The sequence below is a fragment of the Salmo salar genome, chromosome ssa05 (genome assembly GCF_905237065.1).
Source record: "Salmo salar chromosome ssa05, Ssal_v3.1, whole genome shotgun sequence".
NCBI lineage: Eukaryota > Metazoa > Chordata > Actinopteri > Salmoniformes > Salmonidae > Salmo > Salmo salar.
In genome coordinates, this window is record NC_059446.1 from 24,077,691 (window position 1) to 24,098,002 (window position 20,312).

At 43.3% G+C, this 20,312-nt stretch overlaps 1 protein-coding gene across 5 annotated transcripts in view; it reads left to right on the forward strand.

Moving 5' to 3' along the window:
- Positions 1–20,312, forward strand: part of diaph2 (diaphanous-related formin 2) — a 759,144-nt gene that overhangs the window by 611,955 nt on the left and 126,877 nt on the right. For all 5 annotated transcript variants that reach the window (XM_045717986.1, XM_045717985.1, XM_014199083.2 and 2 more), the window contains one exon: positions 16,881–17,045. In XM_045717986.1, the coding sequence (XP_045573942.1) occupies positions 16,881–17,045 (165 nt within the window). The remainder of the gene's footprint in view (positions 1–16,880; positions 17,046–20,312) is intronic.

Genomic DNA, 20,312 nt, shown 5'->3' on the forward strand with positions numbered 1-20,312 from the left:
ATGGTTTATCAATACACCCAGTCACTACAAAGATACAGGCGTCCTTCCTATCTCAGTTGCTGGAGAGGAAGGAAGCTGCTCATGGATTTCACCATGAGGCCAATGGTGACATTAAAACGGTTACAGAGTTTAATGGCAGTGATTGTAGTTTCTCCACAATACTAACCTAATTGGCAGAGTGAAAAGAGGGAACCCTGTACAAAATAAAAATGTTCCAAAAACATGCATCCTGTTTGCAACAAGGTACTGAAGTAATACTGCAAAAACAAACAAATAAACTTTTTCAGCTGAATAGAAAATGTTATCTTTGGGGCAAATCCAATACAACACATTACTGAGTACTACTCTCCATATTTTTAAGCATAGTGGTGGCTGCATCATGTTATGGGTATGCTTCTAATCAGACTGGAGAGTTTTTCAGGATAAAAAAGAAACGGAGCTAAGAATGGAGCTAAGAACAGGCAAAATCCTAGAGCAAAACCTGGTTCAGTCTACTTTCCACCAAACACTGGGAGATGATTTCACCTTTCAGCAGGACAATAACTTAAAAAACAAGTTCAATTCTACACTGGAGTTACTTACTAAGAAGACAGTGAATGTTCCTGAATGGCTGAGTTACAGTTTTGACTTTAATCTGCTTAAAAAGCTATTGCAAGACTTGAAAATGGATGTCTGGCAATGATCAACAACCAATATAACAGAGCTTGAAGAATTTTGAAACAAATAATGGGCAAATAATGTACAATCCAGGTGTGCAAAGCTTTTAGAGAACTAACCAGAAAGACTCACAGCTGTAATCGCTGCCAAAGTTCTAACATGTATTGACTCAGGGGTGTGAATACTTATGTAAAATAGATCTATATTTAATTTTATATAAATTTGCTAACATTTCTAGAAACATATTTTCAGTTTCTCATTATGGGGTATTGTGTATACAAGCATCAGAAAAAAATATATTTAATACATTTTTGAATTTTAGGCTGTAACAACAAAATGTGGAATTAGTCAAGGGGTATGAATACTTTCTGAAGGCACTGTAATTGTGCCTACTCCCCATGAATCCAGCCACCGCTGAGATGGACACGTTATGCAAACAGATGTCTGTCGACCTCCGTGTGCAGAGACAAAAGGGGCCGCTTTCTTCCCGTTCCATTTAAAGAAATAAGTTGTCATTTGTGTGTAAACCAATGTTGGTTCTCGTGAAAGGCTTTTTTATTTCTATTGAAAGCAGCTCTCAGATGCATGAGGCTCAGTCACAATCCCGCATTTCCATTTGTTCTTGTTTTTCTGTCCCACTCCCTGAGCCGGTGAGGTGGTACATTGTTTGAAAATTAGATATCAGCCGTGGCAGCGACAGTCGAGGAATGAAATAAAAATTGTGATAGAGGGATTGACAGATTGATATACTTAGCTTGACATGTGGTTCGACATGAATATGCCGATGGAGCAATGTTTAAAGATAGGGAGGGGATGACGGAGGGGGGAGGGTGGAGTGAAGGAGAAAGAGAAGAAAGGAGAAAGAGGGGGAGGGAGAAAGAGAGGGAGGAGGAGGAGGAAGGAGCAAAGCAGGTAGGAGAGCTGCAGGGAAGCGGGGAGAGAACCCGGCAGCACAGGCACTTTGATATTCACGAGTTGGAGCACAAACACACATAGCTCGGGGCTATTCATCAGCTGCCTGTCAGTGCTCTCTTCCCCCTCTTCCTCTTCTCTCTCTCTAGGAGGTGCCTTCTCAGGGGTAGGAGGAGAGATATCTAACTTTCAGACAGTACTCCATTTCTTAGACATACTGTTGAATAAAACAGTGAGGGCCTAGCTGAGTGAATTGATCATCTCTTTAAAAGGGCCCTAGATTTGCATTTCTGCAGAAGAAATAAAGAAAACAGTGTTCTATCTCATCATACAAAACATTAAGAACACCTGCTCTTTCCATGCCATAGACTGACCAGGTGAATCCAAGTGAAAGCTCAGTTCCCTTATTGATGTCACTTGTTAAATCCACTTCATTTAGAGTTGATGATGGGGAAGAGACAGGTTAAAGAAGGATTTTTAAGCCTTGAGACATGGATTGTGTGTGTGCCATTCAGAGGGTGAATTGGCTAAATGAAAGATTTAAATGCCTTTGAATGAGGTATGGTAGTAGGTGCCAGGCACACCGGTTTGTGTCAAGAACTGCAACGCTGCTGGATTTTTCACGATCAACAGTTTCCAGTGTGTATCAAGAATGGTCCACCACCCAAAGGACATCCAGCCAACTTATCACAACTGATGGAAGCATTGGCGTCAATATTTGCCCGGATCCATGTGGAACGCTTTCGACACCTTGTAGAGTCCATGTCCCGACGAATTCAGGCTGTTCGGAGGGCAACTCAATATTAGGAAGGTGTTCTTACTGTTTGGTATACTCAGTTTAAATAAAGTATTGACGGTATTCGTAGTATATTCTTCACAAGGTAACCACTGAATGCATTGTGTCTGGTAGTGAAAGTATTTTCAAACTGTAAATGTCACAAGCGTTCTCTATACTAAATATGCGATGCAGTGGTATTCTTTCAGATGAAAGAGTAGGGTTGGAATTCCAAGGCGAGAAAAAACATTGAAAAATGTGAATCTAAATCGTTGTTGACATCGTCATTGGTGTCGTCTTCTCCACCAAGCTTCTCCAACCATCAGCCACCTCGTCGTTTTCAGATTTCTGTGTGGGTGCAATTTCATGTCATTGATTGTGTCTGAATCCATGATTGCCTTGCCACGGGGCTGTTTACACACAGGGCCAGTATTTTGCATGCAGCTGTCTGCTGCCGGCGGTGTAGCAGTGAGTACAGCGAGCAGGGGGGAGATGTGTGTCAGAATGAGGCCCAGCGTGCGGAAAGACAGCTGGATTCACACGTCTATTATGTCACAAACATACCGAGTGTGGGTGCCAACTTTCTGTCAGTCATTAGACACTAATCACGGGAAAATCCACTCGCCTTCAACACGCGTCCTATTCCCCCTGTCAATTGTTTTTTTTGCTGCATAGCAGTAGGCCTAGTACCAGTGCCTTTTTGTGACTGGGGACCCACATCGTCTCCATAATGCTCCATAGCCACCCTGCGCTAACAGGGGAAAATCTTTGGGAGATAATTTAATCTCACTCCTGATTGCCAGATAATTATCAGTTAATTATTTAGAGCCTTAAATTAATTTGCTAAAAATAGGTCTCTCTCCTTGTGCCTCCTTCTCGTTGCCAACGGAGACGGCTTCATTAGTTTTCCAAAGCTCCCACTCGAGCCCACCCACCAACCCCCCTCACGCCCCCTCCTCCCTAGCCCTGACATCCAATCCTTGCTAAATGTAAGAGTCCTGTAAATATGATTTGGGTTTGTATTATGTATGTACTTTATTCTAATCAGTGAGGCCTAGCACAGTGTTTGTGTTCATCTTACAGATTCAAAACATCCTAATTAAGCCTAAGTGTTTAGCGTTGATTGTTTAGATCCTTTAATTTTGCATGGATTGTACTCATTACCGTGTACCCATTCTACTCATTACCGTGTACCCATTGTACTCATTACCATGTACTACTACTACTGCCACTCCTGCTGCTTCTACTACTACTACTACTACTGCCACTACTACTGCCACTACTACTACTACTATTACTACTACTACTATTACTACTACTACTGGCCACTACTACTACTATTACTACTATTACTACTACTACTGGCCACTACTACTACTATTACTACTATTACTACTACTACTGGCCACTACTACTACTACTACAACTGCCACTACTACTACTACAACTGCCACTACTACTACTACTACTGCCACTACTACTACTATTACTGCCACCAATAATACTACTACTACCACCACTAATACTACCTCCACTTTCTTGCCCATAACTTAACCTGCACTCCCTCCTTTTGTCAATTGTTTTTGGTTTCCTCATTGCACACTTCATTAAGCCCAAGTTGGTCTGAACAAAGAAGTCTGCTGTTGGGTGTTTTCTAATGGGATTCATTGGCTTAAGCCTGAAGCCAATCGAATGCCCCCCCCCCCATCTCCCCCAACTCCACCCCTGGCCCCCCAACCGAAGCCAACTAGCCTGACCTGGTGGCAATAGGACCGGGCTAACTAATGATGAGTATTGAATGTAGCTGTACTCTGTCACGCCAGAGTGGGTAGGCCAACAGTAGCACTGACAGAATCTGATCAATTCTCGCCCAGTCCTCTCACACCCATCCTCACTCCCCCTCTCCCTTCTCTCTCTCCCTTCTCTCACTCTCTCTTTTTGTTTCTCTCTCACTCTTTCTTCCTGCTCTTTCTCTCTTTACCCATCCTTCATTCTTTCATCTGTGCCCCCTTTTTTCTATCCACTAACACAACAAGCTTTCAGCAGGCTGGGGCCTGATTAGCCTGACTAGCTGGAATGTCCCGCAAACAAGTTGGCAGGCGGAATCAAATTAGCCGCTGCTCTCTTTATTCCTTTTTTTCTTTAGAGTGTCGGAATTGATTTGGAGAAATGAATCTGAACAAGTAAGTCCTTATTAGAATAATAACCACCCACACCGCCGCTGCAAAGAAGGACAACAGTTCAGTTTGCAGCAAAAGTGCCGGCAATCGATCCAATTTATACGGAGCTAAGAGCATTTAAGTGCTTAGAACGGCTCGTTGTGCAGAATTCTGATACAGTCCAACAAAAGAGGGGCTTGAGATTCTATTGACATTTAAAACACTGCCAACGTCTGGAGGAGGACATGAAAGCCTATACCAGCAGGGCATCCATTTTGAAAAAACACAGACTCGTCTTGATTACTGGCATGTGAGTAGCCATATATTAACTGGCCTCCTGAGAGCCACTGTTAAGCAGCTTTGTGAGTTGTGGTCAGGTAGAAAGTGAATCTGAGACTGTTCTAATATGAGTACCCTCAAACTAGCTTATCTGTGACTCTGAGGTTGTCCTTATATGAGTACCCTTAAAATAGCTTGTCTGAAGCCTGAAAAACTCAAATTGTGGCTTTGTTTACTTTTGTTTACCAACCCCCCCCCCCCTCTTGGTTTGCTCCAGTTCTGGGGTTTATTTTAATAATTTCCCCCACATCTTTCCCACTTTACCAGAATGTTGGGCTGTATGCTGCAGTAGTTTTCAATTAAAATGTGCAAACCTGCAATTGTTCCCATTTCATCAGCACCCGAGATACAATCAGTGTATCCAATTGTGTAATTCATGTAATCACAGCACGATAAACGTAATTACCATCAGGTGAAAGCATGCTGAGCAAGGAGTGTGTATGTGTGTGTCTGTGTGCATGTGTGTGTGCGTGCGTGTGTGTGAGTGAGTGAGTGTGTTTGTGTGAAAGATATAAAGACAGAAAGGAGAGATATCCAAAAATAGATTTCTCCACATGCCCCCTTGCAGAACCTAGACAATACCTTCTAACCAAGGAACCTTCCTATCCCAGCCGGATAGATTTGCATAGCATCATTGAGGAGACAGCAACACTTAATGCCGGAGCTATCCGTGATACACTGCGCGGAGCTATCCGTGATACACTGCGCGGAGCTATCCGTGATACACTGCGCGGAGCTATCCGTGATACAATGCATGGAGCTATCCGTGATACACTGCGCGGAGCTATCCGTGATACACTGCGCGGAGCTATCCGTGATACACTGCGCGGAGCTATCCGTGATACACTGCGCGGAGCTATCCGTGATACACTGCACAGAGCTATTTTGAGTTACGGTTGTAATGCGGAGAGGTATGAATTAATGTTTACCGATTAGATCAGCCGTCAGTGGAAGCGAGATGTTTGACCTTTTACGACTTGACAAGACGAAGCCGGGGCCTAGTAAACACAGCAGATATGCATTGTCATGTTTTCACTGAAGGGAAATGACACAAAGAACACAGTGTGGGACGAGCAGGGTGACATAAGGTCTGCTCTAGAAATAGCACATGAATGAGACGATGGAGGACATGTTATGTAATACATTTGATAAACATGTTTTTAAAAGTGTGGGTTTGTTCCACCAGAAAAGGCATAACAATAGGATGACACCTTCTATTATACAGTACATGTGACATACATACATTACCAGTCAAAGGTTTGGACACACCTACTCTTCAAGGGTTTTTCTTTATTTAAAAAAAAGTACACTGTAGAATAATAGTGAAGACATCAAAACTATGAAATAACACATATGGAATCATGTAGTAACCCAAAAAAATATTAAACAAATCTAAATATATTTTAGATTCTTCAAAGTAGCCACCCTTTGCCTTGATGACAGCTTTGCACACTCTTGGCATTCTCTCAACCAGCTTCATCCGTTCACCTGCTCTGTGTCTCACAAAGACACGGCGGTTGGAGCCAAAAATCTTGAATTTGGACTCATCAGACCAAAGGACAGATTTTCTAATGTCCATTGCTCATGTTTCTTGGCCCAAACACGTCTCTTATTGTTATTGGTGTCCTTTAGTACTGGTTTCTTTGCAGCAATTTGACAATGAAGGCCTGATTCATGCAGTCTCCTCTGAACAGTTGATGTTGAAATGTGTCTGTTACTTAAACTCTGTGAAGCATTTATGTGGGCTACAATCTGAGGTACTGTTAACTCTAATGAACTAATCCTCTCCAGAGGTAACTCTGGGTCTTCCTTTCCTGTGGCGGTCCTTATGAGAGACAGTTTTATCATAGTGCTTGATGGTTTTTGCGACTGCACTTGAAGGCACTTCAAAGTTCTGATGGACTGTCTTTTCTCTTTGCTTATTTGAGGTGTTCTTGCCATAATATGGACTTGGTCTTTTACCAAATAGGGTATACCACCCTACCATGTCACAACACAGCTGATTGGCTCAAACGCATTAAAAAGGAAAGAAATTCCACAGATTAACTTTTAACAAGACACACCTGTTAATTGTAATGCATTCCAGGTGACTACCTCATGAAGCTGGTTGAGAGAATGCCAAGTGTGTGCAAAGCTATCATCAAGGCAAAGGGTGGCTACTTTGAAGAATCTCCAATATAAAATATATTTTGTTTTGTTTAGCACTTTTTTGGTTACTACATGATTCCATATGTGACTCACCACCTGGATTCGTTCTTCTGTAGCAAAATGTGAAATGGTGTTTTTTACATTGGATAAAAGTAGAGACTCAGAGCTACAAAATGGTATATCGTACAGTGCATTTGAGGAACAATGAGAAAGTAATTCTTCTTTGAATTATGGCTAGTGGGAAGGTTGCTTACTTTTTCTGTGACTTAACCAACAAGGCTCGAAATGTAACTATTCTGTAACTACTATTCGTATTTACAGATGGCATACAAGTTTGTTATTAAGGCACATGAAAGTTCACATGTTGGAGAAGGCATTTCTGCCCAAAAAATTATTTAAAAAAATGTTTTATGTTCAAACGGCTGTCCTGTGAAGTCGTGAATTGCGACATACGCCTAGTTTCCTGAATCGGGTCACCATATGTGTTATTTCGAAGTTTGGATGTCTCACTATTATTCTGCAATGTAGAAAATAGTAAAAATAAAGAAAAACCCTTGAAAGAGTAGGTGTGTCCAAACGTTTTACTGGTACTGTGTTTGTGTCTGCATTTACCACTGGATATAGGCATGGTAGATACATTCACCACTGGAAATAGGCATCGTACATACATTTACCACTGGAAATAGGCATGGTAGATGCAGTACATTTACCACTGGAAGTAGGCATGGTAGATACAGTACATTTACCACTGGAAATAGGCATTGTACATACATTTACCACTGGAAATAGGCATACATTTACCACTGGAAGTAGGCATCGTAGATACATTTACCACTGGAAATAGGCACGGTAGATACATTTACCACTGGACATAGGCATGGAAGATACATTTAACATGCGAAATAGGCATGGTAGATACAGTACATTTACCACTGGAAATAGGCATGGTAGATACAATACATTTACCACTGGAAATAGCCATGGTAGATACAGTACATTTACCACTGGAGTAGGGGTGTCCAAACTTTTGACTGTTACTGTGTTTGTGTCTGCATTTACCACTGGAAATAGGCATGGTAGATACATTTACCACTGGAAATAGGCATTGTACATACATTTACCACTGGAAATAGGCATTGTACATACATTTACCACTGGAAACAGACATGGTAGATAATATATATTTACCACTGGAAGTAGGCATCGTAGATACATTTACCACTGGAAATAGGCATGGTATATACATTTAACACTGGACATAGGCATGGTACGTACATACATTTACCACTGGAAATAGGCATGGTAGATATAGTACATTTACCACTGGAAGTAGGCATTGTAGATACATTTAACACTCTAAATAGGCATGGTAGATACAGTACATTTACCACTGGAAAAAGGCATGGTAGATACAGTACATTTACCACTGGAAATAGGCATGGTAGATACAGTACATTTAACACTGGAAATAGGCATGGCAGATATGATGACATGTTTTTTTTATACATGTTATATACAGTACATATTTGTTTGTGTACGTGTGGATGTTTCTACATATGTATGTATGCATGCACCTGTCCAGTCGCCCAGTATCCCAGACTCACTGTCTCACTGTCTCACCAACTCCCTGTAACCCTGTCTGTGTATGCTGTACACACAGCTCGCTAGGAACCATCTTGGATGTCAGTGAATGGCACAATTTTTTCTGCTGACCAACTCAATCATTCAATACTTAACCCACACTGACCTAACACCCAATGGCTGATTGTTCACTATCCAGTTCCAATCCATTTCAGATGTTATTACACCACGTTGTGATCACTCCGCTCATTGAGTTGTTGCCACAGCAGCTGGGTGCAAGCAAAGAGCTGTGAATACTCAAGTGAGGCTAACCCGCCCTTCCTCTCCGCACACATTAATATTTCAGCGGCGGGTATAGCAGAATAAATCGACAAGTAAAATTGACGCTGAATCTGCCTTTTCATTTTTTAAATGATGAGGAGGAGGGAGGCGGTCTCGACGTTGATGATGGAGAGTGAGAGAAGGTCATGACTCGTCAGGGGGAAGAAGAGATTGATTTAACTAGTGACAACACTTCACAGACCTATCCTTTCAGTGTATGCACTTGAGACATTGACAGACACACTGATCTACATTCAGCTGCCAGCCTTACTCAGAGAGAACCTGAGACACCAATGTAATTCGGTGTGTGTATGGGTGTGTGTACTACTGTTTAGATGACAGATCCAGGATTAAAGTTAATTAGTCTATTTGGAAGTTTTTTTTGGTAAGCCATTCTCCCTGACCTAACACCCTATGTCGGATTATTCACTATCAAGTTCCAATTCATTTGAGAGAGAGAGACAGAGATAGAGAGATAGGTAGAGAGAGGAGGAGAGAAAGCCACACACACACACAAAGATAGATACTTATGGAGAAAGAATAATGGAGAGAGAGGGAGGGAGATAGAGGCGCAGAGAGGGAAAGAGTGGCAGAGATTGGCACAGCGTCGTTCGGGTTTGGCCAGGGTAGGCCGTCATTGTAAATAAGAATTTGTTCTTAACTGACTTGCCAAGTTAAATAAAGAGACAAAGAAAGAGATGAGAAGACAAGACGTCGATATGAATGAGAATGAGGAAGAAATAGTTTGTCTATAGCATGTTGTTGATCCCATCCAAATTGTTGTGTTAATTACTTTGGACAACGTCCAGCAATTTTCAGAGTTTCGCACCGTTGTGGCGTTTCATTTGGTACAATTATAATTACTTTCACTGTGTGAAATGAACCCGACTTTTGTTCTTTTCATGGGCACAACAAACCATTTTTCCTACAATCAAATGGATTTTTTGGTAGTTGGAGAAGTATTCTGGTTATTGACTAGAATTATACGTTCAGACAGTTGAGAATAGGCAGACCTTCTGAGACTGCTCTCTCTCCAGGTTTTTCGTGTTGTGGTTTTTGCAACTGTGCTGATGCTTCCTCTTTGGCAGGGTTAATGTAGGCAGGATTAATGTAGGCAGTGTTAATGTAAAGCACTTTTTGACAAATGTTTTTAGAAAAAGAGCCAGCATAGAGTATACAGTGCATTCGGAATGTATTCAGACCCCTTGACTTTTTCCACATTTAGTTACGTTACAGCCTTATATTCTAAAATGTATAAAAAAATATTTAAAAAATCCTCATCAATCTACACACAATGTTTCCAAATGTGTTAAAAAAACTGAAATATCACATTTACATACGTATTCAGACCCTTTACTCAATACTTAGTTGAAGCATCTTTAGCAGCGATTTTAGCCTCAAGTCCTATTTTTTATTTTTTTTTATTTTATTGAATATTTAAAACATACAATCTACTTGCAGCTCTGGATGGGCCACTCAAGGACATTCAGAGCCTTGTCCCGAAGCCACTCCTGCATTGTCTTTGCTGTGTGCTTAAGGTCATTGTCCTGTTGGAAGGTGAACCTTTACCCCAGGCTAAGGTCCTGAGCACTCTGGAGCAGGTTTTCATCAAGGATCTCGCTGTACTTTGCTTCGTTAATCTTTCCCTTGATCCTGACTAGTCTCCCAGTCCCTGCTGCTGAAAAACATCCCCACAGCATGATACTGCCACCACCATGTTTCACCATAGCGATGGTGCCAGGTTTCCTCCAGACGTGATGCTAGGCATCAGGCCAAGGAGTTCAATCTTGGTTTCATCAGACCAGAGAATCTTGTTTCCCATGGTCTTATATAGATAGGTGTGTGCCTTTCCAAATCATGTCCAGTCAATTGAATTTACCACAGGTGGACTCCAATCAAGTTGTATAAACATTTCAAGGATGATCAATGGAAACAGGATGCAGCTGAACTCAATTTCGAGTCTCATAGCAAAGGGTTCTGTTTTTTATATTTAATACATTTGCATACCGGTACATTTCTACAAACCTGTTTTCGCATTGTCATTATGGGGTATTGTGTGTAGATTGATGTGGGGGAAAAATCATTGAATACATTTTAGAGTAAGGCTGTAACGTAACAAAATGTGGATTAAGGTAAGGGGTGTGAATACTTTCTGAATGCCCTGTATATATTTAAAAAATGACTGTCACATATATTTCTTATTTACCACATTCTTGATACAGTTCTGCACTGCTAGAGTCCGGCAGACGACTCTGTCAGAACATTGGGTTCGCAAAGTTTTCAAATTGAGGAACAATTCTGGGAGTCAATCTGTATCTGACCTCTTCTTTTCACTTTTAATCTACTGGTCTGCCGTCACAAACTTCTCAGACCTGAACTCTGCGCTTATGAAACAGATTTGTCCTCATTACTGTGTGTACTGTTTAATCAGTCACATTTTATCAGTGTATTTACCATTGGCCAAGGATATATTCAACATCACTAAGCCACGATTAAGGCCTCATTTTTAGCACACGCCAAAGTGACATAAAAATCGGATCCAAGTCAGACTTACTGTAGCCTGAAAATAAAGTGCTCAATCTCTCTGTCTCGTCGTAAACCATAAAAAAATGAAAACACACATATCCCCGGGAAAAACAACGTAAAAATAGATTTTCACAACGGCCACTGACAAGGACAGCAATAAATTACCTTGTTTGTTTACCTGTGTGCATGCGAGAGTTATTCAAATGACGTGCGTCGCTCTCGACGGCGAGGTGGTAAAAAGCCCTCTTAATAAATCTCCTGTAACCCAGTTCCATTAATGTTTATTTAATGCTTTTTCATGTGTCTGTTGGACCCTGGTACTCTGGAGGCCCTGCACTAAGCCTAAGCTTTTCCTACCCAGGCTCTCAGGCTTCTTTATCCTCTCTGTCCCTCTTTCCACTGCCAGCGGCCCTGTGAACCAAATTACAAGTAGACTGGACACAGCCCATCCGGCTGAGCAGCAAAGTGATCTAAAAGGAGGGCGAGAGAGAGTGCTGGAGAGAGGGAGGGGGAGAGTGTGAGTTGCACCATAAACCATGTTCTACACTATTGCCATGGCCCCACATTTCAGGACATGTCCCTTGGACAGCAACATTAGGTTGAGCCAGGTATGGCCGTGGTGGCGCCGGTGCCAGCTAGTACCAGCCTGTTGTGTTGTATTGTGTTGTGTGCAGTTCAGAATGGGAGGCCACACGTTAGCTGGCGCAGACTGGCAGCCCCCTGTGACAGGCCGTGGTAGAGACCACAGAGGCTGTCACAGGGTATTAACGCCCAGGCCAACTCATGGGATGGGATGTGACCTGGTAGTGCTGAGGTGGAGGGAGGAGGAGGGAGAGAGAGGCAAGACAGGGATTGACACAGAGAGGTTAGCTGGCTGAGAGTGGAGGGACGGTGAGCTCAGACTGGCTGAGTGTGGAGGGATGGTGGGCTCAGACCGGCTGAGAGTGGAGGGACGGTGAGCTCAGACCGGCTGAGAGTGGAGGGATGGTGGGCTCAGACCGGCTGAGAGTGGAGGGACGGTGAGCTCAGACCGGCTGAGTGTGGAGGGATGGTGGGCTCAGACCGGCTGAGAGTGGAGGGACGGTGAGCTCAGACTGGCTGAGTGTGGAGGGATGGTGGGCTCAGACCGGCTGAGAGTGAAGGGACGGTGAGCTCAGACTGGCTGAGTGTGGAGGGATGGTGGGCTCAGACCGGCTGAGAGTGGAGGGACGGTGAGCTCAGACTGGCTGAGTGTGGAGGGATGGTGGGCTCGGACCGGCTGAGAATGGAGGGATGGTGTGTTCAGACTGGCTGAGAATGGAGGGATGGTGGGCTCAGACTGGCTGAGAATGGAGGGATGGTGGGCTCAGACTGGCTGAGAAAGGAGGGATGGTGGGCTCAGACTGGCTGAGAATGGAGGGATGGTGGGCTCAGACTGGCTGAGAATGGAGGGATGGTGGGCTCAGACTGGCTGAGAATGGAGGGATGGTGGGCTCAGACTGGCTGAGAATGGAGGGATGGTGGGTTCAGACTGGCTGAGAATGGAGGGATGGTGGGCTAATATTAATATTCTGAGTACTGGACAGTCTAATAGCCAATCCATACATTTATCCATACTACATCCCTTTTAACATCCCTTTTAGCCCACTCCAACTCCCTAACAATGTGTCTTTCATGTGAGGCGCAGTGCAGAGGAAATGCAGCCCTTCCTTTCCTCCTTTGAGGAAAGCTGGTGGAGAGAAAGAGAACGAGAGAGAGAGGAGGGAGAGGAGAGGAGAGGAGGGAGAGGAGTCTGACAAACAGGTGAGAGCCAGAGGAGACTGACAAACAGGCAGAGAGCCAGAGGAGACTGACAAACAGGCAGAAAGCCAGAGGAGACTGACAAACAGGCAGAGAGCCAGAGGAGACTGACAAACAGGCAGAGAGCCAGAGGAGACTGACAAACAGGTGAGAGACAGAGGAGACTGACAAACAGGTGAGAGACAGAGGAGACTGACAAACAGGCAGAGAGACAGAGGAGACTGACAAACAGGTGAGAGCCAGAGGATTCTGACAAACAGGCAGAGAGCCAGAGGAGACTGACAAACAGGCAGAGAGCTAGAGGAGACTGACAAACAGGCAGAGAGCCAGAGGAGACTGACAAACAGGCAGAGATCCAGAGGAGACTGACAAACAGGCAGAGAGCCAGAGGAGACTGACAAACAGGTGAGAGCCAGAGGAGACTGACAAACAGGCATAGAGCCAGAGGAGACTGACAAACAGGCAGAGAGCCAGAGGAGACTGACAAACAGGTGAGAGTAAGAGGAGGCTAACAAACAGGTAAAGAGCCAGAGGAGACTGACAAACAGGCAGAGAACCAGTTGAGGCTGCTTCCTGCTTTACCTTGAGCCCTTTCTTTCTCTTTCCGCTCAGAGCATTTTGTGGTCCAGGTGACTCTCTGAGTAGGGGAGGACATGGAGGAGGGAGAGAGGGAAGAAAGACGAGATTTGGTGTGTGTGTTTGTTTCTTTGAAATGGAGAGAATGGGGAAATAGCAAGGAAGCAAGAAAATGAGAAAGAGAAATAAAAAAGCAGGACAATGGAAGAGAAAGAGCTAAAGAGAGAAAGAAAGAGTAGAGGAGACTAACAGAGAGAGACTGTATCAGAACATGAGGAGATTGCCAGAGAGAGACTGTATCAAAACATGAGGAGACTGCCAGAGAGAGCCTATATCACAACATGAGGAGACTGCCAGAGAAAGACTATATCACAACATGAGGAGACTGCCAGAGAAAGACTATATCACAACATGAGGAGACTGCCAGAGAAAGACTATATCACAACATGAGGAGACTGCCAGAGAGAGACTATATCACAACATGAGACTGCCAGAGAAAGACTGTATCAGAACATGAGGAGACTGCCAGAGAGAGACTGTATCAGAAATTGAGAGATGCAGTTTGATTATGCTGCATACTGGCACTGCTGTAGGACAGTCTGTTGTCAGATACTGTCAATATGACATGGCTTTAATGTGGAAATAACAAGAACTGAAGCCCATTGAGCCTCACATCAGTCCCCAGCGGGAGACCGACAGACAAAGGGACAGAGAGACAGCTGGGCAGACAGACAGTCAGCATCCCTTCACTGCTCTGATGCAACTACCCTGGTGTACCGAGGCCCAGTTATTCATGCTAAACAGCAAACGGCACAGAATGCATGCTCCACCACAGCACAGCCAAGTAAGCAACACAAGCACAGCTACCTGAGCTTTAACTTACCTCCTTGCATCATCCATTCACCACTTCTCATTCCCACTACTTACTTACTTCAGCCCATAGTCCATTGACGACTCCTCTCCATCACACTCTGTTCTCTATTCTCACTCTTTTATCAAAATATATTATACGAATTTTGTGATAATAGTATTGTCCTGTATTTTGTAACCAAGCTTGCGTAACCTGGATTGTATAAGCAATATTAGGTTGAATTTGAAGCTTGAATCATATGACAAAGTGAGTGGGAGTGTTGGTGTGAAACTCTCAAACCTGGCATGATTTGATGGAATATTTGGGCTCATTATCGAGTGACACTAAAAGTGCTGCTGACAGCTGGTTAATGGGAGTGAAATATTCACAAACATTGGTTAAGCAGGACCATAGTGTGGTTGAACAGGACCTTATTGTTGTTAAGATGGACTTTAATGTGGTTTAGAAGGATTTTAATGTGGTTTGGAAGGACTGTAATGTGGTTTAGAAGGACTTTAATATGGGCGAGAGGTAGAACCACTGTATAACTTTGTGGAAAGTTGGTGCCTTTGAGAGATTGGATGTGTGGAAACAAAGTTTGATGTAAACAACCTTCCATCCAAGTCCGTAGGTCTTTAAAGGGGGCTGATGGGAGAGGAAGAAAGAGAGAAAAATATGGATAAAAAGAAAGGGAGGAACACAGAGAGAGAGAAATGGTGAGTGACAGAGAAAGGGAGAGTAAGCGAGATAGACAGTGTGACAGAACGCGAGAAAGGGGGGTGAAGAGAGATATAAAGACACATCTATCAGCTAGATAAATCTAGCATCACCAGGCCTGTGTGGGCTGTAGTGCTGGTCACTGCCAGTGCTGCTGTTGAGGTCTGGTAAACACTGACCCGCTGAGAGCTAATCCAGCTTGTCTGGCCTCCCGCCGGCCCTACTTTCATCCTCGCTCAGCTGGACCCAACGTCGGCCAGACACAGATGTAGCAAGGCCCCAGATCGGTCATCACACCCCCATAGGATCCCCCTAAAGAACCCCTGATAGACCACATACACACCAGCCCATCCACAGCCCAGCCCATAGTCCTATAGACAGCCTTGGACAGCTTTAGACAGCCATGGACAGATGCAGAAATGCATAGATCGGAAGATACAGGTAGATAGATGAAGGATTATGTACGTGATTGATAGAACAGTGGGGGTGTTTGATGCTGTGTTGTCCAATTATCCTCAGTGTGATTGTGTGTTGCTGACAGTGACCTGAACATTGAGACTGAGGCGAGTTGGGTTGAAAACCACCGTGGTGTGTGTCCTGTCACACTGCTTTGTGTATCTGCTTGAATGTGTGTGGCTTTCCATGCTTGCTGAGAGTTGTTTTACACAGTGTGTTCAATAAAGGTGTGCTTTTCACCTCATCACACACACTGTCACACTGTGTGTGGGTCTGTCTGTGTTTGTGACAGAACAACCAGAGTCTATGACCAGTGTCTGGGGTCCATGTGGTCCTCTGGGATAATACTGCATGGACAGCAGCTGTCAATAGCCATTCACCCAGTAGAAAGTGCTTTATCTGCTCAGTAAATTACATAGTGCGGCGTGGGCCGCGGTTCAAGACAAACCGACCCCGCTCTTGTTGGGAGAAACAATAGACACAATGACTGCAATCAGCTATTCCAACAGCCATCTGTGTCGCAGCCGACTACAAAATACATTTCCATTACTCCCGGGCTGTGCACTATTAGCCCACTGTGCCAATGACTCCAAAGTGAGTTGGAGAGGTTATTGAAACACACACATTAGTTTCTCTGACCTCTCCCTGTCTGAAAAGCGATGTTTTTTTTCAGCATTTTTGGTTTGCGTTCTCAGTGTGGGTGGGTGTGTTTACAAACAAGTGAATGAAAGGAGGTGGTGGTTTGATAACTAGCTCAATGATGACTGTCTATTGTTATGTGACATCACACAGCATAGTGACAAAGTGTTAAAGTATGTAGTATCATTTTCATGTTGTCACACCAGTACCAGACCTAGGTTCAAATACAAGAAAAATATTTTCAAATATTTTGAGCGTTTACCCGGAGTGCCAGATGGGTGTGGTTTACAGTTGTGGGACTTTTGTATTGGTTTATTGAGCAAGGCAAGCCCAATCAGACACAGATAAAGTATTTTAATCTATTTTTAGGGTATTTGAAACCCAGGTCTGACCAGTACCATTGATCAAACAAAATGTTTATTTCCTTGACTATACCTTCCCTCACGGCTTCTCAAAACATTCACGGGAGCAATATGAGAAGCTGTCCACCATGCACAAGAACATGCAGAAGCTATACGAGAGCCTGGGCAGCTACTACGCCTTCGACCCCCACGTCCTCTGCGTCGAGGACTTCTTCGGTGACCTGGCCTCCTTCCGTACCCTCTTTGTGGTGAGTACAGCAAATATAGAGTACACCAGGCTTTCCCAAACCTTTTTGGCCTGCGACCCCATTTTGATATCGAAACATTTTTGCAACCCCAACGTATACAAAAAGTGATGTTCACTTTTTTAAATTGGGGTAATGACAGTCTATTACAAATCAGTCTGACAGTACTTTTGACAGTATTTCAATCTGAAAGAAGTATGGGTTGAAGTGACTGAAATTCATCAGGAGAAGGTATTGGGAAGTTCATCAGGCTATAATTTTGTATGATCGTCTTTCTGCAGGTCTGATTTAGTGCCTGGTCTTGTCCACTCTGTTCTAATGAGTCCTGCATGGCTTGTGGACATTGTAGAAGGAAACAGAAGACACATACATGTTCATGAGAGTCTTATATTTCAGTGATGGGGTCATAATATGTTGTAGCTTCTTCAAATGTGTCTCTATCTTACCTGATTAGGACTGATTAGGAGAGGAGTTGGCAGCCCACGATGGGACCACTGGGCACCGGGGCTATGGTGCATGCATTTTGCACCTCTCAAGATGTAGTCCTACTGCTAATAAATTTAACAAAGCACGTTAGTTTGGCTAGCTAAATAGCTACTGCAATGAATAGCTAGATGCAGTTATGTCGATTACAGAAACTGTGAAAAGCTGGTGGACATGGAAATGTTCCATTCTCCTGATTGAAGGTCCGGGCGCCACTTGTATTAGACTTGCGCGCCCTTCGTCTCTGACTTTTCAGCTACACAGCCAACTTTCAACTACTACGACGGTCATTTCAATAAATGAATAACTAGCAATAAGTAGTTCAAAAAGAGGTAGCTAACCTTCGGCTGGCTGTCATGTTCTAGTAAATTAGTTTATGATAAATTTTTCAACAGTGATTATTACCCAACAAAGTAGGTAGGTTATAGCCACCAATTTAGCTCCCAACAGTGCATGCATCCATTGCATGATCAATGTGGCAAATGTGAAGCGCAAGCCATTGATCATATAGGCCTATGTGGATACTCAAGAAATATTTGTATTTTTATTTCTAGTATCAGATACCTATATGATTAGGCAGGTCCATCTTAATTCTGGTATTAGGCAATGGGCGATAGATTTCATAAAAAATATTCATCCTTTCCCCGGTTATTTCTATGGCCTCTGCTATAGTAATATGCTGGTTCCCCTACTAACGTCAAAGTTCATTGTTTCCAATGGCGTGTATTCATGGAGGCCTCTGCTATAGTAATATGCTGGTTCCCCTACTAACGTCAAAGTTCATTGTTTCCAATGGCGTGTATTCATGGAGGCCTCTGCTATAGTAATATGCTGGTTCCTCTACTAATGTCAAAGTCCATTGTTTCCAATGGCGTGTATTCATGGAGGCCAAGGGAAGCCAGGCTTGCCCAAAAAAATGTATCTTTCGTCTTTGTGTTTCATCATTTACCTTAAATTCGCAAGAGGCTGAATGTACCTCACAGGAGAAAGCATCTGAGCAAGCGAAACAGCGCCCTGCACGTGTAGGCACTCTATCTGATGGTGTCTGGTCCAAAAGAGTATGACATTGTTGCCACCCGTAGCATTGAATGCAAGGAAAGCCAGCGAACATTTGGCCTCCCTTGATTAAAAAAAGTATAAAATAGCCAATCAGCGTTGAGCTAACTGAGTGAGCTCAAATATAAATGGTCCTGGCGCACCCAAAAAAAGTGTATGACAGTTTGGATTTGTTTTCACTCCCATCAAATCGCATCGAGAGCATACGTCATTGACAAAAACAACTTGAATTGTTGCATCTCGTTGTTGTTGTCCTCCAGTGGCTAGCTAGCTTTGCGACTTGCGGTAACTCTCCGTGGTTCTAAATCAATCATTTTTAGTGATTCAAAAATGATCGTGCTTGACCATGCTGTAGGTCATGTAACCAATGTCCCCTATATTTTTTTCCAGCACTGAGCAAATTTCAGGTCTGCTTAGCGAAAAAACTTTAACATTTTGAAAATTCTGTGCAACTTCCAGCAGCAGCAAGTAGGCAACTGTGGCTATTTGATCAGAATGTAGGCCTAACAGAGTGTCTAACATTGAAAAAAATATGGACAAAATGCAATCCATAACATTTTAACATGGAAATAGCTATTCTATCGTTCTGCCTACGGTAGCAACCACTGTGTGGTGTTCAATGTACTGTAGGCCTACATTCCATGATATAAAAAAAATAAAAAAACATGCAGGGCTTGACATTAACCTGTTTATCCACTTGTCCTACAGACAAGAAGGTGACTGAAAATGTTGTGTTGTTTGATGCAAGCAATCACTTTACAAATTAAAATGCATTCTTTTTCTGACTACTTAGCTTATTCAAGCCTGTCTCAAAATACAACACTGCCCCTTTAAGACAAAACAAAGCTCTTTACCTGACTCGCTTTTCAAAGAAAATGTACATGTTTTGTGCTCTTGTGGGAAGCAATCACTCCCCTATTGCTGACTACAAATGATCTATAACTGGGCTAAAAAATCACCAACTAGCAAAGGATATGAACAAAATGCTAGCTACATGCAGCTCTCGCTTTGATCTCAAAACAAGGCCATCTACTCACGACTGTAATACAGTCCAGTTCAAAGTAAATCCATATATGGCAATGGTCTATTTGCATATACAGTGCATTCGGAAAGTATTCAGACCCCTCGACTTTTTCCACAATTTGTTATGTTATAGCCTTATTCTAAAATAGATTTTTTTGCAAATGTATAAACAATTCAAACTGAAATATCACTTTTACATAAGTATTCAGACCCTGTTGAAGCACCTTTGGCAGCGTTTACAGCCTTGAGTCTTCTTGGGTAAGACTCTACAAACTTGGCACATCTGTATTTGGGGAGTTTCTCCCATTCTTCTCTGCAGATCCTCTCAAGCTCTATCAGGTTGGATGGGGACCGTTGCTTCACAGCTATTTTCAGGTCTCTCCAGAGATGTTTATTTGGGTTCAAGTCTGGGCTCTGGCTGGGCCACTGGGACATTCAAAGACTTGTCCCGAAGCCATGCCTGCATTGTCTTGGCTGTGTGCTTAGGGTTGGTGTCCTGTTGGAAGGTGAACCTTCGCCTCAGTCTGAGGTCCTGAGCACTCTGGAAGCAGGTTTTCATCAAGGATCTCTCTGTACTTTGCTTCATTCATCTTTCCCTCAATCCCGACTAGTCTCCCAGTACCTGTCGCTGAAAAACATCCCCACAGCATGATGCTGCCACCACCATGCTTCACTGTAGGGATGGTGCCAGGTTCCTTCTAGATGTGA